General features: G+C 50.2%; 2 protein-coding genes across 4 annotated transcripts in view; both read left to right on the top strand.

The window, feature by feature from the left end:
* The first annotated feature begins 9 nt into the window (after positions 1 to 9).
* On the top strand, positions 10 to 13,139 carry CDC6 (cell division cycle 6). 2 transcript variants are annotated; one of them, XM_059380990.1, is made up of 12 exons: positions 10 to 172; positions 1,295 to 1,479; positions 3,105 to 3,386; positions 3,511 to 3,710; positions 4,167 to 4,342; positions 4,747 to 4,853; positions 5,299 to 5,438; positions 7,292 to 7,392; positions 8,544 to 8,608; positions 11,010 to 11,212; positions 11,856 to 11,996; positions 12,301 to 13,139. In XM_059380990.1, the coding sequence occupies exons 2-12, from the start codon at positions 1,308 to 1,310 to the stop codon at positions 12,388 to 12,390; spliced, it is 1,677 nt and encodes a 558-aa protein (XP_059236973.1). In that variant the 5' UTR covers positions 10 to 172; positions 1,295 to 1,307; the 3' UTR covers positions 12,391 to 13,139. The 2 variants fall into 2 exon arrangements, with proteins under 2 accessions (XP_059236973.1, XP_059236974.1); XM_059380991.1 differs by having other exon boundaries at positions 18 to 172; positions 4,170 to 4,342.
* Positions 13,140 to 18,192: 5,053 nt separating this feature from the next.
* Positions 18,193 to 27,986, top strand: part of RARA (retinoic acid receptor alpha) — a 43,900-nt gene continuing 34,106 nt past the window's right edge. Inside the window, exon 1 of one of the 2 annotated variants that reach the window (XM_059380409.1) lies at positions 18,193 to 18,302. The gene's annotated coding sequence lies outside the window, so the exon portion shown is untranslated. Of the gene's footprint in view, positions 18,303 to 27,308; positions 27,524 to 27,986 lie in introns of those variants that run through there. The other variant, XM_059380408.1, reaches the window with a different exon arrangement.

The following is a 27,986-nucleotide window of genomic DNA, read 5'->3' as shown; positions in this document are numbered from 1 at the left end:
GCCAATCAGAAGCCTGGTCAGCCTTTGGCGGGAGGTAGTAAAGCTGAGGCTTTGCAGATTTGGCGCGAGCGCGGTTTGGCTTTACTGCTGCTGGTGTGTAGTTTATTCGGGAGCTTGACTGAAGAATCCCTGAAGCCCTGTGCGAGAGACGTGAGGAAGAGCAGGCACTGAGGTGACTCTGCCTTGTGGGGTGGAGAGCAGATGATTGCTTAGGGTCTGGAAGGCAGCGGAGTTGGGAGACGGGCGATGGCTAGGGCCGCAGCCTCCCTTGAGGTTCGAGGGGAAGTGAGGGAAGAGCTCAGATCGCGGGAGGTCTGAGGTCGGGGTAAGGGAAAGGAATAGGCTGGCAGTCGTGCGTGGAATAAAGGGGCTGAATGTTGTAGGAGGGGGATGTTCCTGGGTGGGGTTGAGAGGGTGTGGGGTGGGGACCGAGTGCCAGGCGGAGGGAAGACTGTAAATGTGGTCGGGTCCTGGGCTAAGCTGGTGATAAAGACACACCCCGTGCCTGGAGTGAGGGAATTAGAAGTACTGTAGAAATCTGTTAAGATAAACTTATTAGGGGCGCCTGGATGGCTCAGTGGGTTAAAGCTTCTGCCTTCAGCTCAGGTCATGATCCCAGAGTCCTGGGATCAGCCCCACATCGGGCTTTCCGCTCAGCGGGGAGCCTGCTTCCTCCTCTCTCTCTGCCTACTTGTGATCTCTCTGTCTGTCAAATAAATAAATAAAATCTTTTAAAAAATATTTTAAAACTTTTATTAAACTTATTGCATTTAAAAAGATTTTTAAACTTTTATTAAACTTCTTTAAACTTATTGCATCACTCAAGTGGTTAAGAACTTGAGCTCTGGAGCCAGAAAACCTGGTTTGCTATGACTTTGGGTCTCCGTGCCTCTTGAGTTTTCTCATCCGTAAAGTAAGGATAGTAAGAGTGCCAACTTCTAGGGTTGTCTTAAAACTTAAATGATTCAGTGTCTAAGGGGCGCGGGCCTGAATCATTTGGTAGAGTGTGCCACTCATGATCTTGGGGTCGTGAGTTCGAGCCCCACGTTCAGTGCAGAGACTCCTTAAAAAAAAAAAAGAATAAAAGAAAATGCTTATAACAACAGTCATCCACATAGTAGGTAGACAAGTGTTTGTTATTATTGCTCAGATTTGGCTGTGAAGCAGAACTGAATGCTAAAATATGTTTATAATTTACTTATGAAATGTTGATCATTGGTATAAATTCCTTGTTTGCTATTTTTCTGTCCTCTTAGATATTGACTGGCTGTCCTGTTCTCTCTTTTGTACCCAGCCGTGTTCCCATCATGCCTCAAACCCGATCCCAGTCACAGGCTACAATCAGTTTTCCAAAAAAGAAGGTGTCTCGGACATTGGACAAAGCTAAAATCTCTGGAGACACTAAACTAGAACTGACCAATCTCCAGGCCACACGCCATTCTGTAAAAATTCTGCCTCTAAGCCCCAGAAAACGTCTCGGTAAGATATCCATTGTATATATGAACAACTTTTTGACTTGTAGATATTGACCTCTCTTTCCTCAAAAATAAGATGCCTCGTCCTTTGAAGCAGCTTCCTAAGTTCATTTAAGACCACTTTGTTCACTTTGGTTATTTTCAGAATGATTGCTGTGTTCATTTACTGAACTTCAGAGTTAAGCGACTTGTTGAGATTACCTTCTGAATTGCTTTACAGTTCTGGTGTTCAGTTCCTTAATTTTGAACTTAGTTGTCAGTATTGTGACTTTGCAGTTAGCTATCTAGTATTTTGAAGCTTTCACCTAGTTAGTGGTGAAATTAAGAGAAGCAGGTGATATTCTTGTTTTAGAACACTGGTAGGGGCGCATGGGTGGCTCAGTGGGTTAAGCCTCTGCCTTCAGCTCAGGTCATGATCTTGGGGTCCTGGGATTGAGCCCCGCATTGGGCTCTCTGCTCAGCAGGGAGCCTGCTTCACCCTCTCTTGAGGCCTGCCTCTCTGCCTACTTATGATCTTTCTGTCTGTCAAGTAAATAAATAAAATCCTTTAAAAAAAAAAAAAAGATCACTGGTTGGTAATCCTTTTTTGCTTTAGATCATTTGTTTTTGTTTTTAAAGATTTTATTTATTTTTATGAGAGAGAGAAAGAATAGTAATAAGCAGGGGTGAGGGACAGAGGGAGAAGCAGACTGTCCCCTGAGCAGGGAGCTCAGTGGGGACTCAATCCTAGGACCTGGGATCATGACCTGAGCTAAAGGCAGATGCTTAACCAGCTGAGCCACCCAGGTGCCCAGATCATTCGTTTTTAATGAAGGGTGATGTGGCAGTACCAGAGACATTTTTGGTTATCACAACTGAGGGAGTGCTACTGGCATAATGGATAAAGGCCAGGTGTCTTGCCAAACATTTTACAATGGACAGGACAGCCTCCAATAAGAATTATTTGGTCCAAGATTGAGAAAAACACTCTTAGAACAATCTTAGAATTTTCATCCCACTAAAAACCCCTTTGCTGGGGCGCATGGGTGGCTCAGTGGGTTAAAGCCTCTGCCTTCAGCTCAGGTCATGATCTCAGGGTCCTGGGATCCAGCCCTGCATCAGGCTCTCTGCTCAGTGGGAAACCTGCTTCCTCCTCTCTCTCTGCCTGCCTCTCTGCCTACTTGTGATCTCTGTATGTCAAATAAATAAATAAAATCTTTTAAAAAATAAAAAAAAAAATTTTTTTTAATTAAAAAAAAAAAACCTTTGCTTTCTCCCAAATAGTTGTAAGATTCAGTGGTGCCATCTGGTGGCCAATGTTTGCTTCTTGAGGAGAGGCCGTCTGTTTTGGTGGTTTTAACTATAGAAATTTGCCTTTTGGGGGACCTGGGTGCCTCGGTCAGTTAAAAGTCTGCCCTCTGCTCAGGTCATGATCCCAGGCTCCTAGTATTGAGCCCCACATGGGGCTCCCTGCTCAGCTGGGAGCCTGCTTCTCCCTCTCCTTCTCCCCTCTGTGTTCTTTCTTTCAAATAAATAAAAGAAGGAAGAGAGGAAGAAACTTGCTTCTTTCTGGGAAAAGCAGAGATCTTTGCAAGTCCTTTTACTGTCCTCTACTATGAATGACCATGTATTGATTTTAATGTATTTCAGGTGATGACAATCTGTGCAACACTCCCCATTTACCACCCTGTTCTCCACCAAAGCAAGGCAAGAAAGAGAATGGCCCCCCTTGCTCCCGTTCACCTAAGGGGCGCAGATTGGTATTTGACAATCAGCTGACAATGAAGTCTCCTAGCAAAAAGGAACAAACCAGAGCTCACCAAAACAAAATCCGTTCGTCAGGCAGAAAAGATCAAAAGATCACAACAAATTCTGAGCAGAGATGTCCACTGGAGAAAGAATCTGCATGTGTGAGACTGTTCAAGCAAGAAGGTTCGTTCTTATATGGCAACCATTAATGCAGCCTTGAAAACAAGGCTGGTGACTCCAGATGAAACCCAGTGGATCTTCTCGGTCACCTCTGTTGTATCTAATTGTCCTTTCACATCTGACACAGGCACTTGCTACCAGCAAGCAAAGCTGGTCCTGAATACAGCTGTCCCGGATCGGCTGCCTGCCAGGGAAAAGGAGATGAATGTCATCAGGAATTTCCTGAGGGAGCACATCTGTGGGAAAAACGCTGGAAGTCTTTATCTTTCTGGTGCTCCTGGAACTGGAAAAACTGCCTGCTTAAGCCGAATTCTGCAAGACCTTAAGGTACACTGAGAGTCTGAAATATGCTGCTCTTGCTAAAATGACACTTGGTTATGAAGGGTTAAGAAAGGTGGATGTGCTTAGGGGATTGAAGTCTCCCCTCAAATAAGATGTTTTTAGTTTCTTTGTCCAAATCTTTCCAAATGAAAATAGAGCTTATTCTCTTATGCTATTAACTCCTCAAAGATACTTCAGGTTCCATCAAACCTTTATCTGGGGGCACCTGGGTGGCTCAGTGGGTTAAAGCCTCTGCCTTCAGCTCAGGTCATGACCCCAGGGTCCTGGGATCGAGCCCCACATTGGGCTCTCTGCTTGACGAGGAGCCTGCTTCCTCCTCTCTCTCTGCCTGCCTCTCTGTCTACTTGTGATCTCTCTCTGTCAAATAAATAAAATCTTAAAAAAAAAAAAAAACAACCTTTATTTGAAGGCAAAATATCTCTCATGTTTGCATTTTTCTAGAAGGAACTGAAAGGTTTTAAAACTATCATGCTGAATTGCATGTCCTTGAGGAGTGCCCAGGCTGTATTCCCAGCTATTGCTCAGGAGATTTGTCAGGAAGAAGTATCCAGGCCAGCTGGGAAGGACATGATGAAGAAACTAGAATACCATATGACTGCAGAGAAGGGCCCCATGATGTAAGTAGTGCTTTGCTGCACGTTATTCTGTGAAAATCTGCAAGGTCTGCTGCCCACAAACTCACATTCTAGTCTCTTGAATGTATCCGTTTGTATGAGAAAAGAACATTTCCTGTGTTGGCTGTACAGATAGTTTCATATGCTTAAAGGGAAAGAAGAGAGGAAAAATACACATTCTGATTTTAAGTTGGAAAAAGTGTTCTTAGGCTAATCGCTTGAAAAACCTGTATATTACTTCTGTGTCATGGTGGGGGTATCATTGTAACAGTGACTGCAGAGAGGACAGATGATGACCTTCAAACTGGTGTCAGCTGTAGGAATGTGACCTGGAGTCGGCCCAGATCTAACAGATGGGAGAGTTAAGGAGGTCAACGTAGATACTAATTGTTTCTCTTTATACTTAGTGTGTTGGTGCTGGACGAGGTGGATCAGCTGGACAGCAAAGGGCAGGATGTATTGTACACACTCTTCGAATGGCCATGGCTAAGCAACTCTCGATTGGTGCTGATTGGTTAGTGCTCCATTGCTAATGTCGATGGGTCTAAAGAATTCTTTTTTTAATCGCTTCATCTTACTTATCACCTATTTTATCTTAAGCCAACTTTCTGCTTTCTTATCAAAATGAAAAAAGTTATTATAAAATAACAGTAGTTTTCAACTAAAATCAACTTTGTTAAGTCTGAATAGAATTGAGATAATACTTCATTTCAGAGACAGTTGATTTTTGGAGTGTCTGGTCCTGCTTATCAGTGAACAATTCTAAACCTAACTTGGAAAGAGCATTCTCAAATGACTACGTACATCTTACCTAATAAGTGTGGGGGTGGGGTGGCGAGTGGGAAGCAACAGTTGGAATGCGGGATTATAACTGGAAATTATATTTAGCTTTCAAAGCGTTTAATTTTCCTTTGAGATGATTTGACCATGATGGTTGATAGTATTTACCTTCTCCTCAGGTATCGCTAACACCCTGGATCTCACGGACAGAATTCTGCCGAGGCTTCAAGCTAGAGAAAAATGTAAACCTCGGCTGTTGAACTTCCCACCTTATACCAAAAACCAGATAGCCACTATCTTGCAGGATCGGCTTGATCTGGTAAGTGCCACCCATTGTACCTCATTATGTGTTCCTTGGATCACCTCTGGTGGGGAAACCTAACAGTCTTTCTAAAATATTTTTGTTTAGAGGGGTGCCCGGGTGGCTCAGTCAGTCAGTTGAGCATCTGACACTTGATCTCAGCTCAGATCTCAGTCTTAGGGTTGTGAGTTCATGCCCCACATTGGGCTCCACACTGGACATAGAGCCTACTAAAAAAAAAATTTTTTTTTCTTTGCTTTGATTGCTTCCCTCAGCAGGGAGATCCTGTGGGCCAACGTGAGAACATTTTTATATGAATTTCCATCCAAGGCTCCATTTATTGGATGCCTCAGGGTTGGAGTAAAAATAAGAGAAGAGGGGCACCTGGGTGGGTCAGTCACTGACCCACTTGAAATTGAAGTTGAGTACGCCACTCAATTTCAGCTTGGCTGTTGATCTCAAGAGCTGTGAGTTCAAGCCCCACGGTGGGTTCCACAATGAACAGGGAGCCTCCTTTTAAAAGGGGAAGGGTGGCACCTGGGTGACTCAATCGTTTAAGCCTCTGACTCTTGATTTCAGCTCAGGTCACCATCTTAGGTCCTTGAGATCCAGCCCCCTATGGAGCTCCATGTCAGGCTCCGCACTCAGCGAGGAGTCGGCTTGTCCCTCTCCCTCTGCTCCTCTCTGCCCACCGCCTTTGACAACTAGGTGCTCTCAAATAAATAAATAAATCTTTTTTTGTTTGTTTGTTTTTTCCTTTTTTTAAAGAGAGGAATCACTCAATAATTTTTTTTTTTTTTTTTAAGTTTATTTTTAGTAATCTCAAACCCAAGGTGGGGCACAAACTCACAACCGCAAGATCAAGAGTCGCAGGGTCGGAGTGCCTGGGTGGCTTAGTAGGTTAAAACGTCTGCCTTCGGCTCAGGTCATGTTTCCAGGGTCCTGTGATCAAGCCCCAAATCAGGCTCTCTCTGCTCAGCAGGGAGCCTGCTTCCCTTCCTCTCTCTCAGTGCCTGCCTCTCTGCCTACTTGTGATCTCTGTCTGTCAAATAAATAAATAAATCTTTAAAAAGAAAAAAAAATCTTCTTACTGCACCAGCCAGGTGCCCCTCAATACTTTTATAATGGCCTGTAACAATAGGACCTGTGAAAAAGCTTTCTTTTGAAAATGACCAAATAGGGTTGCCTGGGTGGCTCAGTGGGTTAAAGCCTCTGCCTTCAGCTCGGGTCATGATCCCAGGGTCCTGGGCTCAAGCCCTGCATCTGGCTCTCCGCTTAGCAGGGAGCCTACTTCCTCCTCTCTCTCTCTCTGCCTACTTGTGACCTGTCTATCAAATAATTAAATAAAATCTTTAAAAAAAAAAAAAAAAGGAAAATGACCAAATAGATTTTAGTTTAGTTTTGCTAATATCTGGTTGCTTTTTTCCCCATTCATGAGTCTCTACCACATGCCTACAAAATGTTTAAATGTGTGAAATTTCCATTTATTTTGGGCGCCTGGGTGGCTCAGTGGGTTAAGCTGCTGCCTTCGGCTCAGGTCATGATCTCAGGGTCCTGGGATCAAGTCCCGCATCGGGCTCTCTGCTCAGCAGGGAGCCTGCTTCGCCCTCTCTCTCTCTCTGCCTGCCTCTCCATCTACTTGTGATTTCTCTCTGTCAAACAAATAAATAAATAAAATCTTTAAAAAAAAAAAAAAGAAAAGAAAAAAAGAAATTTCCATTTATTTATGAGCAGAAAAGTCATCTCTTAGACCCTAAAGAGTGGCCAGTCAAGTTTAGACTTAATGTGAAAATATTTATGTCTGGGACCTGAATTACAGTAAAGGGGGAATCTTATAGTTCATGCTGTCATCTCCTATGTCTTGTCCAAAGGTGTCCGGAGTTCAGGTTCTGGACAATGCTGCAATTCAGTTCTGTGCCCGAAAAGTCTCTGCTCTTTCAGGAGATGTTCGAAAGGCGCTAGATGTTTGCAGGTGAGTTATGGCACTGTTGGCTGCTTTTATTAAAAAAAGAAATGCTGTTAATTGTCTCATGTAACTCAAGTGAATGTGGCTTAAGAGGCTGCATTCTGCCACTTTTTACACTCAGAAAGGAGGACTTGTTTCTCAGTGGGGAGCTCTGCATTTCCACCGTGTTAATGTCTGAAACATTATCAGTCCATTACCTACAGAGGGAGAAACAAATGAGATGTTGCTGGCACTCCCTGTGGTGATTATAGATTGGTTAATTACATTTGTATTAAAAAAGACTCCAGTTTACTTTTCCATTAGCTGATCTCAAGCAGGTTTATTTATGGACCTGAACCATCTTTGCCTTTAGACTTTTTTTCCTTCCTTTGCTTTTGTGAGCACCCCTTCCTCCGGTTGGTGGTCCCCCACACTTGTACTCCAGACCTCTCTCTCCCACTTCCCATCCTCTCTGCCCCTCCTGCTGGGGAAAGCCTCTGTGCTGACTGATGAAATCTCTTCCTTCCCAGTAGGGACACTGGGTCCATTAAAATGATACTTGCTGTGCTGGCCCGCTGGTCCAACCTCCCCCTACTGCCATGCAAAAGATCCAGGTCTGGCTTATGGCTTCCTGTGGGCAAAGTGCTTTGGAGACAGCAGTGGGAGAGGAAGCTCTTCCTATTGCTAGATGGCATGATCCTGGATTTGAAAGTTTCTCCTAGTCAGCAAACTACTTGAGTAAAGACTGTAGCTATGAGCAATGGTCATGTAGGCTGGTGTGGTTTAGCCTACACATATCATATGTATATAGAACTGAGGACTCCCCTTTTAGGTCCAGTGTGTATGGGTGGTACTGGCTCTCTCTGTAGGCAGTCACCCACCCACATAGCCTCTCTGCTGTCCATGACATTTTTTCCTCCTTCAAAATGTTATTATTGGCTTAATGTATGATGACCTACTTGGCATCTATAAGAAGAAACCATATAGTACTGAAAGTTTCTCAGATTCCCAGGTCTGTGAATTGTTTCAAGGCAACCAAGTCCCCTTTAGCTGAGACATAACCCAGTTTTGTTTGGGGGCTTTAAAATTATAAAACGTGTCTTTTTTCAGCTTGGTGGTTTGGTGTGCTGTTTGGTTTGGCCCAGCATAAATTAATTTTAGAAATACTTTTTTTATAGGAGAGCTATTGAAATTGTAGAGTCGGATGTCAAAAGCCAGACTGTCCTCAAACCGCTGTCTGAATGTAAGTAGTTTATCACTTTCCCGTCTTCCTTTATAATTGGAAGCTTAACTTTTCTGAGAAAAGAGATAGAAAGACGAAATGAATGTAGTTAAATCCATACTTACCCTTTTCTGTATGTCTGTGTTTTTTGTCAGTTTCATCTACTTTATTTCGGTCTGGCCTCTCTGTCCTATAGTCCATGCAGGCTGGAAACAAGTTCCCCAGGGTGTTACATAAAAGGCTGGATCATAGTAAGTTTTCTTTCTAAGCTCTCAAAATGAAAATTGTGGACAGAAAGGCTTGGTCAGCTTCTCTCTGGGTTCTTCCGTTGAGTTCACTTTAGGTCTTGAAATAGGTGAGAGGAAAGTAAATAAGAGTCAGACAGTGAAAGAATCCGGTTCAACTTGGGATATCGTAAGCCTTTAGCCAAGTCTAGGAGGGTGGAGGTACAAAGATGATGTTGCTATAGGAGGCTGTTAAAAAATGACAAAATGGGGACGCCTGGGTAGCTCAGTTGGTTAAGCAGCTGCCTTCGGCTCAGGTCATGATCCCGGTGTCCTGGGATCCAGTCCCACATCCGGCTCCTTGCTCAGCGGGGAGCCTGCTTCTCCCTCTGCCTCTGCCTGCCATTCTGTCTGCCTGTGCTTGCTCTCCCTCTCTCTCTCTCTCTCTGATAAATAAATAAAATCTTTTAAAAAAAAAATGACAAAATGATTTTCCTTTCTGTTAGCCTTGTTCTCTTAGTCATGGCAGATGTAAAATGGCCATGAACTACATATCTTTTCGGTATTTAATATCCAGTGTTAATCTTTAGAAACAGGACAGTCTGATTTGATTGTTTCTTTCCTCTTTCACTCCTGCACAGGTTCAGAGTTATCAAAATTGTTTCTAGGACTACAGTTCCACAGAAAACATTTTCTCTCTTCTTTTCTTTCTACCTTCCTTTCTTTTCTTTCTTATCAATTTGTTGAAAGAAAATTAATAAAAATATTTCAGAAGCAGCCAAACTGACTGCTTAGGCTGATGGTAGGTAATATATACCAGTGTAAAGATGAGATACTCGTTTCTCTTTAACTTTTCAGATTATTCCCGTTTCTCCTACCAGTGACATTTAGGGTTGTCAGTGTTCCTGTGAGCGCAGCTGGCACACATGTACCTAAAGGAGGTTGTAAGTTTCTGGCATAAATTATTAGACTAACCTAATTCCTATCTTTTGACCTCTGGTATGTGTTATTAGATTTGGATGGTTCTAGAAAGCTATACGGAGTCTGACTTCAATTAAATACAAGAAGACACTTTTTTTTTTTTTTAAGAGAAGGGGAGAGAGGGAGTCCACCAGTGGGGGGAAGCAGAGGAAGAGAGAGAGAATCTTAGGCAGGCTCCACACTTCAGGGCTTAATCTCACAACCCTGAGCCCAAATGAAGAGTAGACCCTTAACTGACCGAGCCACCCAGGCACCCCAGGATGGCACTTTCTAATACATAGCACTAACTGGGCTTCCTTGACACATAGGCAGGTTCCCTAGCTTTGAAGCTATTCAAACAAAAGCTGAATAGATGATTACTAGTTGGGATTGTTTTGGGTAGGGAGCAAGAAGGAAATTCCTTTCAGCTTTAAGATCGGTGGTCAGTGGTCTCTAGTTTTCCTAATCCCATTAGTTCTTTGCAGCATCCTGGTTATGGTAATGAAATAGAAGCAGATTGCTTTGGGGCAACTGCTCAAGGTCTAAGGAAGTAATTGAGGCAAAAGTTGTTACCGAGCAAATCCCTCCTCTGTCTTGCAATTCATGCATCTCCAAACAATGAGGCCATAGTCCTAGGCATCTTAGCTGGCAGTTCCCCAGCCTCCGGCCTCTGAGATGGTGCTATCTGCTAAGATATCCAGTGACATTTTCTCAAGTGTTGCTCTGTTGTGGATGTCTTAGGCAAGTGAACCGAACCTCAAAGGTCATCTGGAGAAGCTATCTAGAGGACTTATGTAGGATTCACTTTTCTGTCCACGTTAGTCACTCATTTCACTTTTTTTCCTTTCTTGATGACCAGGCACACTCCTCTTTGCTTCAAGGTTCTGTACTTTTCAAGATACTGAGAATTTCCAAGGCAGAATACAGTAGTCCTCTGTCTAGTCCTCCTTCTTTCATGAGGTGGATTTTGTCTCTCTGACATTAAATTGCATTCTACAGGACAAAATAGCCTACCATTCTGCCCAGAAAAAGGATAACCCTATTTTCCAAGTCATCATCTTTCTGAAGATAGATAGCACTGTCTCCCATCCTTTGGCTTCTAGTTACAGAGTTGGAACCTCTGCTTTGGCACCACATGACTGCGCTTGAATCGCCTTCAACTAAGACTTAGCATCATCTGTCTTGATGTACACAATACTTAAAAAAATCTAATGAAGCCTGATTTATTTACTTTTTAGGCAAATCACCCTCTGAGTCACTGGTTCCCAAGCAGGTTGGTCTTATTCACATATCCCAAGTCATCTCAGAAGTTGATGGTAACAGAATGAGTTTGAGCAAAGAAGGAACACAAGATTCCTTCCCTCTTCAGCAGAAGATCTTGGTCTGCTCTTTGCTGCTCTTGACCCGGCAGCTGAAAATCAAAGAGGTCACTCTGGGGAAGGTGAGTGGAGAATCCCAGCAGATGGAGCTGGGGTGGAGACAAGAATGCTTTGTGGAGCAGATATTGTCCAAAGGGCCTATTATTATGCTCCAGCTGATAGGAATTAAAAGTGGTTTTTAACAGTAAGAATAAATGTCGGTCCCATATAAAAGGCAACTGATTTTATTTCCCTTGGGTTGTGGTTGAGAATTTCCTATTCATCTCCTCCCCTTCATTTCTACCTCTCCCTGTGAAATACATAAAGCTCCTCTCCTGCCTTAGGTTTTGGCAATATCTACAGAATCCTTCAATGGTTTTATTGAGAAGAGGGGAAATTGTTGTATTCAGATAACTTTTACAAACGCAAATTCACATTTTTAAGAGTCTACAAGGTTGGGGCGCGTGGGTAGCTCGGTGGGTTAAAGCTTCTGCGTTTGGCTCAGGTCATGACCCCAGGGTCCCAAGATCTAGCCCCCACATTGGGCTGTCTGCTCAGTGGGGAGCCTGCTTCCCTACCCCCCCCCCCCGCCCAACCTGCCTCTCTGCCTACTTGTAATCTCTGTCAAATAAATAAATAAAATCTTTAAAAAAAAAAAAAAAGTCTACAAGGTTACAAGAGATAGAAGTTTTAAACAACTTTTGTATTCTCCCTTGTTTCTCCCAGTTATATGAAGCCTATAGTAACGTCTGTCGTAAACAGCAGGTGGCAGCTGTGGACCAGTCAGAGTGTTTGTCACTTTCAGGGCTCTTGGAAGCCAGGGGCATTTTAGGATTAAAGAAGAACAAGGAAACCCGCTTCACAAAGGTACAACTAACTGCCTCTTTGATAATGCTTTTTTAATTGTCCTGTTTTGGAGAGATTATCTGTTTTTGTTAAAGATTTAAGCATGACCACAGTTAGGTCAACAATTTGTTTTTTGTTAGATAGAGTTCAAGATCTGTTGAGGATGGGACTGGAATGAAGGAGGTCTTTTCTGCAGGCTATTGAAAAAGCAGTATTTAACTTGCTTGCCTCTTGGGACGAAAGTTCAACATGATAGAAGTTTACATAATACAAACTTGGCTTTTGTGAGTTCTCCACGTGAAAAGTCTTTTTCTCTTCTTTCCAGGTGTCTTTGAAGATTGAGGAGCAAGAAGTAGAGCATGCTCTAAAAGACAAAGCTTTAATTGGAAATATCTTAGCTACTGGATTGCCTTAAATTCTTTTCTTTTCTACTAATATGCTACCCAGAAGTATCCCACTGGCATTTAGAGAGCTCTGGAATCTTCATTTTAGTACTTTATCCATTCAGGCCTGAAAACTAATATGACCTTTTTTTTTTATTTTTCTTTTTTTCATTTTATTTTCTCTTAAATAATCTCTACACCCAGCATGGGGCTCAAACAAAAGTTGCATGCTCTTCTGACTGAGCTATCCAGGTGCCCCGAAATACGACCTTTTTTAATGGGAAACTGATAAATTTTAATCTGTATGTTGATGAATATTATTAACACAGAGTAATAATTTTTGGTCTTATTTTTATGCATTAAAAATCCACCAAGTAGACTCTTTTTAATTATATTCACTACATCCACATCTTGTGTGTCTCTAACCAGTGTGCTTGTATTACAGCATATAGGATTTATATGGTGGACTATGCCTCTTATATGGAGGACCATTTACCTCCTAGTTTCTTCAGACATTGGTGTGTTTTATAGAACTTTGGGACTAGAGTAAGAAGAATGAAAAAGGATGTTCCAGGGAAATAAGCAAGTCTACATGGAGATCTGGAGGACACTTTGATCAAAGAATTTATTTTTTTTTGGAGTATACTGTGTTCATGTTGCACATACTTCCACATTGCGACATTTTAAAGACTCACTGAGTTTCTTGGGCACTCCCAAAGGTTGTGGGGGTGGTAAAGGGAATGTAACTGTACGGTCTGTGAATATATTTATTTCCAAGTTGCATTCTTTGTCTTTGTAAGCATGCACATTTCAAGAGAGCTCAAACTTTCAGCAAACAATGTGAAAATTTCCCCCAGACTGTCCCACAGTCTTAGCTGCCCTCAGATGAAGCCACTTGTTTCCAGATGCCTTCATTTGGGTTTGGATTTTTCATCTAAACCTCAGATTTTTCCAGTCTTAATAGATAAATTAATCCATATGGCTACTCAAGTCTCCCCTTTTCTGGGTTTGGTTTCCAGTGGCATTCAATGGTAATTTGTGGCGGGGACACCAGAGGGCACCATTATAACACTAACAGCCTTGAATGTGCAGGCAGTGGGGTTGGGGTAGTTTTGAGGGAAGTGGAAGAAAACTTAAGTCTGATCCTTTGGGGAGATAGCTATACTTTTAGGACTCAAGCAGATGCTTGGAGTGCAAACCATGTGTGATAGGAAATGTCCGAGAGCCAGTGGCCAAGTCTGTGCCGCTCCCTGAGCTCTGGCCTCTCTGACGTGTCTTGAGTTTAGGAACTTGATATTGTACAAATGATCTGTTGGCCACTGTTTCATTCATGCTGCCCACTGTATCCTTGCAATGTGATCTGGACCGCAGCAGATGGTATGGGATAGAAGGACACACAGAGAGAGCCCTCTGAAATGGACACCACCCTCCAGTGGGTGTGGCAGAGCAGAGTCTGCAGCCTAGTCCAAGGTCTGAGTCTGAATGTTCTCACCCTGTCACCTTGACTAAGAGCACTCACTCCCCCTGAGGGTCACTTTTGAGTGGAAAACAGTCCATACCTAGAAGCCCAAGAGTGTCTGGGGCTACAAGGGTTAACAAGCATAATTGCAAAGATTGTCCGAAGGCTGATGGAAAGCAGAGACTGAATGGGATTGAGAACAGATGCGGGGCTTGATTTAAATTACATTTTATTGGATGCTGCAGCCTTAAGAGACGTGACTGCTTTACAGTTTGTTTCCACACTGTGGGCAGCTGCTGTCTGTTCTGTGTCCACAGTAGGATCCTGCCCAGAAAGGAGCGGCCTCCCCACCTCGTTGTGTTTGAGGCTTGGCGCCTTCCTCTTAACTGTAGGGCTTGAGTCAGGAACATGGCTTGACTCGCAGTGGGGCTATGTATCCTCCATGGCTCAGAGCCAAGATCGCATTTACAGATTCGAAAGGGCCAAATTTCTTTCCCCTCTACCTCTTTTCTCTTCCTTTCCCTTGGTATTTGGAAATAGGGTTTTCTCTCTACTGGGTTGTTGGTTTCCTTTCCTTCAGTTCTCCCCCCACTGTCAATTTCTAGGTCATTGCTGCTCTTAAGACTTCAGCAATTGGAACAGGGTTGGTTCTGTCAGTGATGCGTGAAGCCGACTTAGAGTCCCTGCTTGGCTTCCGCTGCCCTTGTGGGAGCAAAAGCTGATGTATGTTTGTCAGTGAAGTCTTAAGTGTAATTCAGACAGCCGGGGAGCAGACAGAAGAGGAAGAAAAGTCCTTTTCTTGCTGGCTTTTCTCACTGAAGCTGAGAGCTATGGGAAGGTAGTGGGATTTTTAGAGGGATGGGCTGGGCTTGTGGTTACTAGTTTCTGCCAGGATTGTAGCCGGTTTTCACACAGTAGAGGCAAAGATGCTGACCCACATTCTCCCTCTTGAAGGTGGTGGGATATATGTCTATATCTTGATTTATTTTTCTTCAAAGAAGCAGATGAAACTTCCATAGAGTTTTAGCTGGTATTGCCATGGAAAGAACATAGACACAATAAAATTTTGGTGTGAGTTTCAACCCCAGAGCTGCTACTGACATTTCTGGCTCAGTGAAGACTTGCCTGTGGCTAGTTAACTAACTGGCAAGAGTGTGTGAGGTCCAGGCTTCCCAGAGATCAAAATGTTGGCAGAGTTCTATTTGCTACCCGCCCCCCCAATCCATTGCTCCCTGCCTTTATTAAGTGCCCTTTTAAGATCTACCAATGAGACCTGGAAGGGAAGATGGAGCTACATCTTGGGGATTTTCAAAAATATCTATTGAGAGGTGTTGCCTTGACTACCGACGGAGACCAAAAGAAAGAGCCAAGTTTGAGATGTTACTTACATTTGTGTCTGTCCCCAGCACTTAGGACAGTGTCCGGGACCTGGGAGGTATTCAGTAAACAATGTTGAATGAACAGACAAATGAACCGAGGAAGGCACTCCCTTTCTCTCCATCTCCAGGTCGGTTCTATTCAGGAGGCACACATTGCTGGTGTCTCTGCACGGAGGTGGAGCGGGGCGCCTGTAAAGGAAGGACGCTGCATCCTACAAGATGTGTCTTGACACATTGCGGAGCGTTTATTGGCCTCACAGATGCGTACCCATGGTACCCATCGTTCCTTCTGATGTCTTGGCATTTTGCTTGAGGCAACTTCCATGTTGCTTCCAGGAAGCCTTGGGTTTGGGGAGAGAGTCCTAGTCCTACCTACGGGCTCGGAAGATGGGGGACCTGTTTGGAGGTTCCTAGTGTTCCTGGGGATGGGCCAGAAGCTGTGTCTCTACTTGGCAAGGGATAGGAGAGGAATACGCCTTTGGTGTCCCACCTTTCAACTCTGGAGGAAAGTTGTGATCTCGGGTTCCTCCTGAAAGTGCAAAGTGCCCTCTGATACATTCTCTTGGAAAGCTGCAAACAGTGCAGCTCTCCCTCTTCTCAGAAGTGCGATCTGTAGGGGGAGAAGGTGTGCCCTCTGGCCTCCCTTGATTTTCAACCCCAGCCCCAAGGCACTGGCAGTAGAAGCTAATTGGGTGCAAGAGGCCTGGGTAGAGGCTGTCTGAAGACTGGCTAAAGGAGAGAGCCAGCTCCTTTTTTAAAAAGCTCTAATTGAGTTCTGAATCAGCCTCCCTCTCTTTGATCCCTCCTCTGTTTCCCACACTGCCTGAAAGAGCCAGATCAGCACTTTATAACAAGGGTGCGCCTGCTCCCCACACAGCCCCCCTCTCCCAACGCTCTCCGCTGCCGCCATCCACTGCTTGTCTCCTTCAGTTAAGATAATGAAGATGCTGAGAGATAAAATGTGTATTTAATAAGGGTGGGGGTAGGGAGGCGGAAAGGGGCAGCCAGGGCCTTCCCTAGTTTGGGGCCTAGCCAAGACTCAAGCTGAAAGCAAAGCTGGAGTAAGACTTGGCCCCAGGGTGTGGGGGTTTCTGGGCCTCAATCCAGCTGACTTCACTGCCTGCTGTTTGCCCTAAATTCCCCCACCTCCACCCTCTCACCCCCACACTCCTTTCTTTCCTCTCTCCTTGCTCCCAATGGGGAAAGGGAATCTTGCTTCTACTTTATTTTCAGCTGGTAACTTGGCCTTTGGTTCAGTGCCCCCCCCCCCCCCACCCCCGAGTCAGCTGCAAGGTCGGGCTAGGGCAGCCCCCTCTAGCCTAGGTCTGTAGAAGCCATGCGTTCGCCGTGGGGGGTGAAAAAAAGCCAGAATTAATGAAGACCAGCTGCTAGTCTGGGTTCTGCCTGCAGTTAGCTGGAGGCTGGCCCTTGGTGGTGGTTGGAGGTACTGGGGTGCGTGACCTCCATCCCTGGGCACCAGGATATCCTGTGGCAGCTGAAGCTTGTGCTACTCTGTGAGCTCGGTTTTATCCTCAGTTTGAAGAGAGTAGTCTGTTTCCCTGTTGCCTACTCCTCCCCTCTCCAAATAACACTGGGCCCTTACTGGGCTTTACAACTGTAGTGGCGGCCCAGCTGAGATCTGAGGATCTCCAAGTTCTTTTGTAAACACTCATTAACTGCCTGGGAAGAACCAAGAGCCCTGGTTAACAGCTGGGAGGGAACTGAGGCACGTTAGGGAGAAAGGCTTGACCTGAGCTCACCCCAAGGACTCCACCCTGGGGCCTCCATCCTTCCTGTCTAGCTCCTTTCCTCAGTTCTCCCTGAAAGACGGAGAAAGAGGTAGATGCGACGCAGCTGCCCTCTCCCCTTCTAGGAAGAGGCCATGCTTTCTCCCTGGCCTCGGGAATCAGTCCCTGATTTCCCCTGGCCCTTCACCCCATGACACTTTCCCTGCTCTGCTGCTGCTGGAGATCTGTGCAACTCTCCTTGCAAAATCTCACTCCAGCCCTCTGCAGACCTCCCATCACCTCCCACCCACCTTTCTTGGCCCACCAGACCCAAACCCCTGTGCCTCCTTTGGAGCCGCTGAGTAGCTCACCTATCCTAAACTGGGTCTGTAGCCTTGAAGTTGATCTAATTGTGCTAAGAGGCCCCTCTGACCCCTAACCCCCTAGATTTACCCCAAATGGTACCTGGGAAAATATTCTCTTTCTTTGCCGTATTCACTCTGGTAAAGTTTCAGGATCCTATTCAGGGCTGGGTAGCGGCACTAGGACCCTAGCTGACCCCTAGGTTCTGAATTGTTCTTCCACTGACAATTGCTCTTTCTAGTGAGGGGTGTAACTCCAAGTCCCCCAGCTCTACCTGTTCACGCTCTCACCTGTATGTGCATGTCTGCCCACCTCGGCACAGTCCCAGGTCCACACACCACCCTGCCAGGGTATGAAACTCGACCGGTCTCAACTGCTATCCATGTTTTGCCGCCCTGTTATTTGCTGGGGGTGGGGGGAATCCCCCTCCTCCTCCTCCCCTGGGTGGCCTCCTAGGTATTTAGGAATAGTGGGAGGGAGATCCAGAGACCATGCTATGTCTATGAGGGGGCGGACAGGAGCGAGCAGCTGTCCAAAATGAATGCCTCTATCCCCAAATTCTCAATGGCTAGGTGGCTTAGCAAGAGTGCTAAGGGAATCTTAACCCCCATCTTCAGCACCAAAGCCCAAATCATCCCCTGGGGATGGGCAGGAAGAAATGCCTTTTTCCTCCTGTCAAATATTATCCTATCCTTGGCTAAAGTCATTCCCCGTGCTGTGTATTTGAGATTGAGGACTGTTCTGGTCCCCAGCCCGTGACTCAGATCGCCGGCTTTCTCCCAGTGAGTTCCTTCTGCCCCGTCAGTCAGCTCTGCACCCGCTGACCCAGTCAGGGCTGGTGGAAGAGGGCGGGGAGAGCCTACTGTTTGGTGAGTGGGCTTTAGGACCCAACGGGAACCCGTGCTTCTTGCAGCAGCCTAACCCAGAAGCAGGGGGGAATCCTGAACCGAGCTGAGAGGGCTTCCCCGGTTCTCCTGGGAACCCCATCGCCCCCCTGCCAGCACGCACCTGAGCAGGTAGGACCGCGCACACCCCTTCCCGATTCCCCCTGGGCCGCCTTCCGCCGGGCTTTCCCGCTGCTGATCTGGTCGTTTCCCTCTCGCCAGTTCAGGCTTTCCCCATCCCTCCTCCCCCACTGCTCACTGTGGTCCTGGGAGGTGGGGGCCTGGGAACAGTGGGGTGTCTGAGAGCTCGGAGCCCCCGAGCCCCACAGCGCCGTTCCTGCACTCCCCCCAGGCACTGCCCGATCTCAGGCTAAGAATGGAAAGTCGGGGGAAGGTCTGCCCAGGCCCCACGCCCTTGCACCCTCCTTTGCAGCGTTGCTTAATGCCCCTTCCCCCACCTCACCTCGACGGGAGAACTGGCAGTGTCGGGGCGGTAGCGGAGGGAGCGGGAGAGGGGCCTGAGCCTCCCTGGGCGATTTCTCCGGCGCTTCCTCCTGGCCTCCTGTCCCCCAGAGCTCGGGACTTAAGCACCCCCCACATCCCGCCCCTGCCCGCAGATCCGTACTCACCTTGTAGGGGAACGAATGCCCCTTTCCAGGCTCCTCTTACACTTGGGGGGCTAAAGGCTTTGCTGGAGGGTAGTGGAGGTTGTGAGTGGTTTTTGGTGACCTGTTCCTCTAGGGAAAGTTCTTTCAGCTTAGAACCCCATCCCTGCCACGACCTCAGCACCTATTGCAAAGACAAGCCCCTCACCCCAGTGTGTGTGTGTGTGTTTGTGTGTGTGTTTAGACGATGTGGTTTTAAGATCTATAAGCTTTGCATAAAAGGTGGCTGTATGCATGGAAGGGGAGAAGTCCCAGAGTGTGACCCAGGCCAGAACAGGCTCAGCCCAGATGGCTGGGGAAGGGGGTGTAGACCAGATCAGGGAGGCCACCCCTCCGTGCCAGCTCCCTGGATGCCTTGCCTTCCAGAGTCTCAGGCTCCTGGTGTTACCCCCAAGCTCCTGCGCGCCTGCAGGCTCTCTGGGAAAGGGCTGAATGGCACCCACTGTTTACAGCGGCTGATTTTTCCCTCCAGTCGGGGGCTGACAAAGCCTGCTCTCTGAAGATCTAGGGCATCTCATTCTGGTTTAGTGGGTTTGCAGGAGGGCCGTATGACTTGTCTGAGTAACTGTGTGAATGTGTGTATCGCCTCTGAGCGTAGCTGACTGAGGAAGAGAGTGATAGGAAAGACTGGTCACGCTTTGGGGGAACCCCTCTAGCTCTGTGTCTGGTGGAGTGGGCGGCTTGTCCCCATCTGGTAACTCCCTTGAGGTGTGGGGTGTGCTTTGCTCTTCATTACTCCCCAGGTCTCCTAAGGGTTGGTTTTGGAGGAAAGGGTGGATAAGGGAGTGACTTCAGACTTAATTCTGCTCTTGACCCAGGAAGCAGAGCTTCTGAGTGTGAGCGGGTGTGTGATTTACCCTAACGGCTTAGTTTGTTCTTTCTTTCTCTCTTTCATCTTTCCTTCCTTTCTTCCTTCCTTCCTGTCTTTCTCTCCCTTTTCTTTTGTTTTCTTGTTTTTGCTGTTTTGGTGAGACAAGAAAAGAATTTATTTCAGTGAGGCCAACACCAGGAAGACAGCAGACTTAGTTTCTTCATTTGTAAACACACGGTGGTCAGTAGCAGGCCCCACTTGCCTGATAGGGACACCTCTATAAAGACCCCGTAAGACAATGTATCAGACAGCTAGGTGCAAATGGTAGTTATGAGGGGGCAGTGGGGGTTCTAAGACAAGATTCTTTTCCTAAATCTAGGTCAGTCTCCCTGCCTTGGCTTTCCTTCCCCCCATCCTTGCCCATCTGTGGGAAGGCAGAACCAGGCAGGCCGTAGAATTACCCTAATGCAGGGGGTAACTGTCACCAGAGAGCCTGTGGTCAGAGAGGACAGAGCTCTCCACGAGGCTTTTCTTCCTCTGGGGCTCCACACCTTCTCCCCTGAGCCCTGTCTCCACCTTCCTTCTGCCATCCCTGCTCAGCGCCCTTGTCCCTGTCTCTCCCCTGCCCAGTGGCCTCCTTGTCCGGCTCACTAGACAGGGGCCCTAATCGGATTGGACAGCTGAGATCTGTGTGACGGCTGAGAGCAGGCGGGAGGGAAGCCAGTGGGAGGATGGCACAAGGGCTGCCCCTGGCACTGTCCGGGCATCCCAGGCACCACCTTGGGCCCCGTGGACTCCTGGCTTGGCTTGGCCCCGGGGGAAAGGGTGCCAGAGGAGGCTAGGAATGAAGAGTAGGGGAAGGGGAAACCCCAGGACCTCTTTGATCTTTGGTGGCCCTCATGTCACTATCTCTGACTGTGACCTGGAGGAGAGGACAGCAGGTGAGAACCAGGCTTGTCCTGCCCCCTCCCCCATCCCCATGACCCCACTTTCTTCTCTCCTCTTGTTGGGAAATGTGTTCACTTTCCCCCGCCCAGCCCCTTTGGCCAGTTCCCCCTTACGGGTCACATCTGGGAGCTGCTGGGGGCACTGTGTGTCTGCCTCACTGTGGGCTGTTTCCTCCCCTCCAAGGTATTTCTCTCACTCACTCTCTGGGCTGGGAGCCAGGACTCCTGGGTTTCCCGCCTGCCTCCTGGTGCAGGGCTGCCCTGCAGGCCTCCAGAGAGTCGCTAAGCTGGTTTCCTTCCTCCTGCGTGGGGAGGGCCTTCTCCCTGGGCTGGGAGGTATCAAGAATCCCAGGTGGGCTGGGGTGGGGGCCCCACAGCACCCCGGCTCCTCCCTTCTCGCCTCTGACTCAGCTGGGGGGCAGCACATGCCCTGCCTGGCAGGCACAGCCGGTTCTCGCCTCCAGGCTTCCATCTCTGCATGTGGGCAGCCAAGATCTTTTGCTCTTCTTTTTAGCTTCTTTTCCCCCATGGTATCTGGGGGTGGCCATTGAAACCCCTCTGTACCCACACATTTTGGGGAGCAGGGGATTAGCAAAATTGAGGCTGGGGGCGCTATTTTGTCTTCTCTCCAGCTGGGCCAAGATGAAGGAAACCAGCACAAACTTCCCCATGCCAATTCCTTCTGCCCTCAAAAGACCAGTCAGCGGAGCCAGGCCCTGCCCTCGCGGTGCCCACAATGTGGTTGGCACTGATTTGTCAGAAATTGGGAAGGTTTCCCTCTAGACTGCCTGCCTCCTCTCTCCTCCTCTTGGAGGGCAGGGACAGCTCTAGGATTGTAGGCACTTATGGGCAGGCCTCCCCCTAGGGAAGGGGTGTGGGATGCCCCTGAGATGGCCAAGTTGGCATGAGCCCCAGGCTGGAGTGCTGGACTTGGTGTGGAGCTGGGAGTTTGTGGGGGAGAGCAGGCCACGGGCCTCCCTGCCCCCCTCATTTCCTGCACTTTGGGCAGCTGTGGGCGAGAAAGGCTGCAGGGACTATTTTTAGTTGGTCTGTCCCCCTGGCAGGAGGGACGTGCAGAAAAGCACGGGGCAGCAGAGGGGCTGGCCAAGGTGAGGGTGAGCAGGCAGGCGGAGGAGTGAGGAAGAGCCAGAGGGGCAGCAGACAAGAAGGCAGAGAGGCGCATTGGGCTGGGGCAGGGCCTTGCTGAGAGGGTCCTGACCCATGTAGATGGGCCTGGCTGGGTAGGGGAATCCTGGGGACCCCCCTCTTGGGGATCTCTGTCCTACTAGACTTAGAACCCAAAGGGACTTTAGAGACCACCTAGACAATCCCTCCCCCTCACAGAGGCCTACACAGGGAGGCAAACAGAGCCAAACAGGCCTACACAGGGAGATGTCACTTTCCGTAGGACACTCCGCCAGTCATTGGGCTGCACTGGGGCCCCAACCCAGACCCCTTGCGCCAGATTTTCTCCCATCAGGGTCCCTTGCTGCACCTGGTTGTGCTTCCCTCCCCTACTGGTCTCTTTCCCTCTGCTTGTTTATGCAGGGTCTCTGGTAAGCCCCAGCTTGGTTTGCTTATAAATCTCCACCATGTGGAGAGAGAGCCTGTGTCCAGGCTGGAAGGAGGTCAGTGTTGGGGTTTGTTTAGGTGGCCTGTGGCCACTGGTGTGAATCCAGGTGCTGGGCGTCTTCCAAACAGGCTCACAGGCTGATGAGCTTGGGCTTGGAGACACCTTAGGGAAGGGCCATCCGGTCTCATTCCGTCTTAGAGACCCAGAGAGGGCCTGGATTTGTCCACAGTCCTGGGATGAGTTGAGGACAGACCAAGGACTAGGATTCAGCTTTGCAGGGGTCTCCAGAGCCCCCATCCTGCCCCACCTAGATCCTTCTGGTTATTTGCCAATGCCCCCAACAAAGGAGGGGAGCAGGCAGGAGAGGGGGTAGATTACCACAGGCTTCCAGTCAGAAGTGAACCCTCCTCCAAGTCCTGGCTGGGGGCAGGGGCCGTTGGCTGAACTTCAGGAGGAGAAAGTTCAGTGAATTATGGTCCATCAGAATACAGTCTCTTGCCTCAGCCTCATCCCCAGGGCCGGTATGTTGCACACAGACTCTGCTGGGAGTGGCGCCCCCTGGAGTTGTTCAGGGCTCCGTCTACGGAACCAGATGTGGTGCTTCTGTCCCCCACCTTCTTTCTTCCAGTCAGCGTCAGATGCAGCTGGAAGGAGGTGTTCCAGGTGGGCTTGAATCCAACATGCCCTCCCCCACCCTGCCTCCTGCCACTAGGCGGCTCCTAGTCCTCTGTTGCCCGCCCCCTCCCCACCAAGCCAGGGAGATGGGTGCAGGAGCCCCTCCCCCTCTCTCCACTCAGTCTCTCTGTCTCTGGGGGGCTGATTTATCATGCCCCCCCCCTCCATCAGGCCTGCTGCAGTGTGTGAGAAATCAATAGTGCAAATGGATTGAGGTTGTTCAGCCTGTCGACTCCCCTTGGGCCCCCCCCCAACTCTCCTGGGACTTGGCGAGTTACTCAGTCCCTTTCCAGCTCCGACCTCCACACCTAGTGGTTGCGGCTGGAGCATGGAGCGCAGGAATGACCCTTTCTGTCCATCTCTGTCTCTGTCCCTCTCATTCTCTTTCTCTCCTAGACTGGGCTGGCCTTAGCATGACAAATAACTCTCTCGAACATTTATTTTCTAGCCTGGGTGGGGTGGGGGTGGAGGGGCTTAACAGGGAGTAGGCTGCCAGCCAGAGGTGGGGGGAAGCAGGTGGGTGAGGGAGGCAGTGCCCAGGGAGGACTAGCTGGGGAGGGATTGGGTGACAGCCCACCCCGGCAGCCTCTGGTAACCCAATCCCTGCACCCCACCCTCCCGAGTCCCCTCCTGTTCAACAGCTTCAGCAGCTGCTGGCAGAAGCAGGGCTGGCAGAAGTGTGTGTGAGTGCATGTGTGTGTGTGTGCGTGCATATGTGCGTGTGCGTGTGTGTGTGTGTGTGCATGCCGCACGCGCTGGGGGTAGAGGGGGCTGTGGGGGTTGGTGGTGCTGCCAGGACATGTTAAAGGAGCCGCAGGGGCCTGGGTACAACTTGGGTGGCAGGAGGAGGTGGGGCCGGTGGGCGAGTGGGTGGTGAGTGACGGGCAGGGGGCAGGCCGCAGGGGGGCAGGGCAGCCCAGGGGTCTCACAAAACTTGTCTGCACTGGAACAGGGCCTGGTGAGCTGGGGGTGGCCGGTGATGGGGGTGCCAGGGGCGGGCACAGCCCCAGCTTGTCCTGGGATGCCTGTTCTTCACCAGGGGGCGCAAGTAGCCATGGAGGACACGGCCTGCCCCCGTCCGCCATCCCTGGGCTGTGCCTGCTGGGCATCACAGTCTTGGTGACTAAGTCACTTCTGTCCTGGGGCTGGCAAGGTGCCAGGCTCAGCTCTTCTCGGTAGGTGAGTCACTGCCCTGGCATCTCCCCCGGATGCAGCTGAGTCACCCGGCCATGCCTGCTGGGCAGGTGGGCACCATGCTTGGGGTGGGGTTTGGGGGGGCATGTGTGTAGCCCCCGGTGTCTCCTCTGATCTGTCTCTGGCATGTCCCGGCCCCACCCACAGCCCTGCATCGTGGTGCCAGGATGGTGTTTGTCCCCTGTGCTCTCTGGAGAGGGTAAAGGACAGGGCAGGAGGCAGCAGGGAGCTGCGTGGAGATGTTGGATTTGGAGCAGAGCGGGGGCGGCCGAGGAGGGGACGGTGGGTCAGAATTTCAGCTCTGCTGCTGGCAAGCTGGATGACCTTGGGTGAGGCAGTTTCCTTTCTGCACCTCAGCCTCCTAATCTGCACAGTGGCAACAGGGTTCCTGCCCCCAGTGACCCTTCAGGACTGCAGGGCAGGAGCATGCTTGTGGAAGGAGCTCCCCTTGGACTGAGGGGTTTGGATGGCAGCCAGGTTGGGGATGAGAAGTCAGGCACTGGGCAGGTGCCAGCAGATGTCTCACACCCCGCCTGCACCCGGGGGGTCCTTGGAGGGCAGTGCTTCCCGTCCTCTCTTTAAGCTACCAGGGCTGCTGTTCTTTAAGAGTTCCCCAGAGGCTGTGAGAGGGAGGCCTTGTTTTGCTGGAGGTGTGGACCCTCCTGGGGGGTCGCAGGGCTATTTTGTATCTCCTTTGGCTCCTGGATGCTCCCTTGGGTTTCCTCTAGTTTGGAGAAGGATCCCTGTCTTGGGAAAACAGTGGCTCAGGCTCCTTCCCCAGCCCATTGCCTTCTGTGTGTGGGAGGGGAAAGGCAGGCCCCAAGAAAGTGTGTCTTTCCTAAAGAGGAGCCTGTGGGCCTGTGGCTTTTCTCGGTCTCCTGGCCTTCTTCTGCCACCTGCACTTTTCTCCCCTTCTGTGTGAGGGTCTCTGCAGGTTGGGGGTGGGGACCCTGCTGTGGGTCCGGCACAGCTGGAGTTCAGCGGCTGCAGATTGGGGACTCCTGGCCTCCCACCTGGGAACCTCTCCTGTTTCCTGGAGTCAAGCCAGGGTAGGGCTGGACACTGGGTCCCCTGAGCAGGGGGTTGGTGCCCCAAAGGCCGGTGGGCTGTGTGCTTATACCTGTGGGTATCTGAGGGTCTGGCCCCCCCCCATGGGGAATGGGCATGTGGGGGCATGAATTTCTTCCTTCATCAGCACATGGCCCTACTGCTCTGTCTGTTCAGGAGTGTGCCCCACACTCTGCTCTGTGACCTTGTGTGTGCACAAATGCATCTTTTATGGGCTTGTTCTGTTCTACAAAAAAATGTGGATACACGTGTGCCCTGCGTGTGCACGTGGGGGTGTACACATGTGTGCTCTGAACGTGCACATGGGCGTGCATATATGGGTGTCCTGCGTGTGCATTTACACATCTGAATCTCGTGCACACGGGTGTATGTGACTCCTCTGCGCTGGCCGGTGTATGTGAGGGCTGCCCTTCTCGGGAGGCAGCCTACAGCCTACCTGTGTTTATGCATACTTGCATTTTTGTGTTCGTGGTCCTTTCCCTCTAACCTTAGCTGGAAGGGATACTGGTGTAATCTGGGGCAGGAAGAGCCAGTGCGGGCTAGGGGTGGCTGGTGCAGAGTCCCCTCCCAGGCTGGGCTCTCACCCGGGTGACGCCCCCTGCTGCTGATTAGGCTCAGGCTGGAAGGCCTGGTTGCGCGGGGGAGGAGCGCTGGGGGGGGAAGGGGTTAAGCGTCGGCGTCCACATCTGGGAGCCATTGGCGCATTCCTGCCCGCTGAGCGCATGTTTGCGGATGGATCTGGACGGGACAGGACGGGAGGGGCGGGGCGGGCGGTTCGCACCGGTGGACGGAAATCCAGAGGAGAGCGAGAGACAGCCAGGCCTGGAAGGCGGGAAGGGGCTTAGGGAAGCGCTGCCTGGGCACCCTTTCCTTGTGCCGGGCCTCAGAGCAGAGCGTCCCAACGACCGGGCTTGTCCTACCTACCAACGCGGGGAGGGGCTAAAGCAGGAGGGAGGCAGTCAGATACCCCACTTCTGCACCCACCTGTGCAGCCAGTGCGATAGTGGACGGAACCCCCGTGTCCTCTCCCGTCTTCCCACCTCCGGTTCCTAAGCGGGGACTGTCAGGCCGGTGGCTTTGAGAGCTCTGCCAGCCGGATCAGGCTGAGAGTCTCCTCACTAGGGTTGAGGCCTGGGAGTGTGACACTTCCCCTTCCAGTGGGAAGTCCTGTGGGGGGACTTGTGGTCACTTCTGGGGGTGGGGGTTGTTCCTTAGTGATTCTGATTTCATCCCCCAGGAGGCTGCTAGAGGTGGGGACATGATCCTTCCAAATGCAGTGGCAGGCTCCGAGGCGGCCTGTGGCTGTGTTGGGGACTGGGGTCCCTGCGGATGGAGAGGGATTAGATCCTGGCCCCCTAGAACCGGAGCGTGAGCTTTCCTGGCTCCTCCAGCTGGGGCCACAAGAGAGACGCTTGAGTCTGATAGTCCTCTAGCACGGGCAGGGTGCTCCCGAGCGCCCCCTGCTAGCCTCTTGGAAGATCCGAGGGTCCTTGCCCTTTTTGGGGAAGGGTACATGGCGCCAAGACGCTGGGGATTGGGTTGGGCCCGAGTTCCTGCGACCCGCTTGAGCTGGCGAGGTGTTAGGGGGAAGAGGAGAGGAGTTATTACTCGAGGGAGGTCTACTTACTCTTGCACTTCCTTTTTTTGCAGATGAGAAAATTAAGATTCAGAGAAAGGAAGGGACTTACACAAGGTCGCACAACTCTCAGTTCCAACTGACCCCTGGAGGATTATAACTATGGGAGTCAGGGGCTTGATAACCGGGGCCAGAATCAGTGTATTAACTTCCATATTATACCGCCTTACCTGGCTTAAGAGTGGGGCGTGTGTGTGTGTGTGTGTGTGTGTGTGTGTGTGATCTGTGCCCCAGCGAGTGTGGGTGTGTGTGGTTGGGGGCAGGGGATTGCGATACCACACACTGCTGTCCTTTCTCTACAGAGCCCTCTTTCCATTCTTTCCGCAGAACTTCTCTTAGTACTGAATCTCTCCTTTTGGGATAGAGGGAGGGAATTCTCCCAGATTCCCACGGTCCGGCCTTCTACCAGGCACGGCTCCTTTAAGACTCGCCCTTCCCTGGTTCTGTTAAGGGAGGGCGTGATCCTGTGGGCCCGCCCCTAGCTGGTGATAGGTCAGTGGGCGGGCGGAGGCGGGCCTGGGGGGGGGGGAGGGGCCCCCCCCCCCCTCTCCGCCCCCCCCGCCCCCCCCCCCCCACCCAGTCTGGGGCTCCGGGTAAAGTTTCAGCCTCCGCACGTGACTCGCCATGGCCGCTGCCTTCGCCCCGCGCCCCTGAGCCTCGGCCCCCCAGACGGCTCCTCTCCCGGGACCCCGTACCCCTGACGCTTAGCAGCACTGAGGCGCAGGGTCAGGGCAGACGCCGAGCCCGCGGGCGCCCTGGACGGATTGCTTCCTCCCGCTGTGAGGTAACCTCTGCCCCGGGGATTTTGGAGAGCCCCGTCTCCCGCCGGCTTCGGAGCCCGGTGGCCTGCCCCAGATAGGAGCTGCGGGCGGGGATCCGGTGCCGGGCGGGTTCCGAGGGGAACCCGGGGTTTCCTGGGCTTCCTACTCCGCGGCGGCGGAGCCCAGGGTGGGGGAGCCCAGTCTGTGCGTATGTCTGCGCCGGAGTGTTCGCGCGCAGCCGTGGGGCATCTGGGGCCGTCTGCCGCGCGTGTCCCCGGCGCCCGAGCTGTGGCAAAACCGCCGCTGGGAACTCCTACTCCCTCTCTTTTTTCTCTTCAAAAACAAACAAAACAAAAAGACTTTGAAACCTGTTTGGGGAGAGATCGGATGCCCAACGGACTAGCCCCCTCCTTTCCCTCCTGTTATCTGAGCTGCCCTGTGGTTTGGGGAGAATCAGCCCGGAGGCCCACCCCCACCGGAGCAGCC

Source organism: Mustela nigripes, chromosome 16 (assembly GCF_022355385.1).
Source record: "Mustela nigripes isolate SB6536 chromosome 16, MUSNIG.SB6536, whole genome shotgun sequence".
NCBI lineage: Eukaryota > Metazoa > Chordata > Mammalia > Carnivora > Mustelidae > Mustela > Mustela nigripes.
Note: the sequence above shows the minus strand (reverse complement) of the source record. Positions and strands in the feature narration are given on the sequence as shown.

Bases quoted from the DNA above. Each gene is read 5' to 3' on its own strand.
- CDC6 (XM_059380990.1), top strand. From the start codon at position 1,308: ATGCCTCAAACCCGATCCCAGTCACAGGCTACAATCAGTTTTCCAAAA. The intron at 3,387-3,510 runs GTTCGTTCTTAT...CATCTGACACAG, and splicing joins GAGACTGTTCAAGCAAGAAG to GCACTTGCTACCAGCAAGCA. The intron at 4,343-4,746 runs GTAAGTAGTGCT...CTTTATACTTAG, and splicing joins GCAGAGAAGGGCCCCATGAT to TGTGTTGGTGCTGGACGAGG.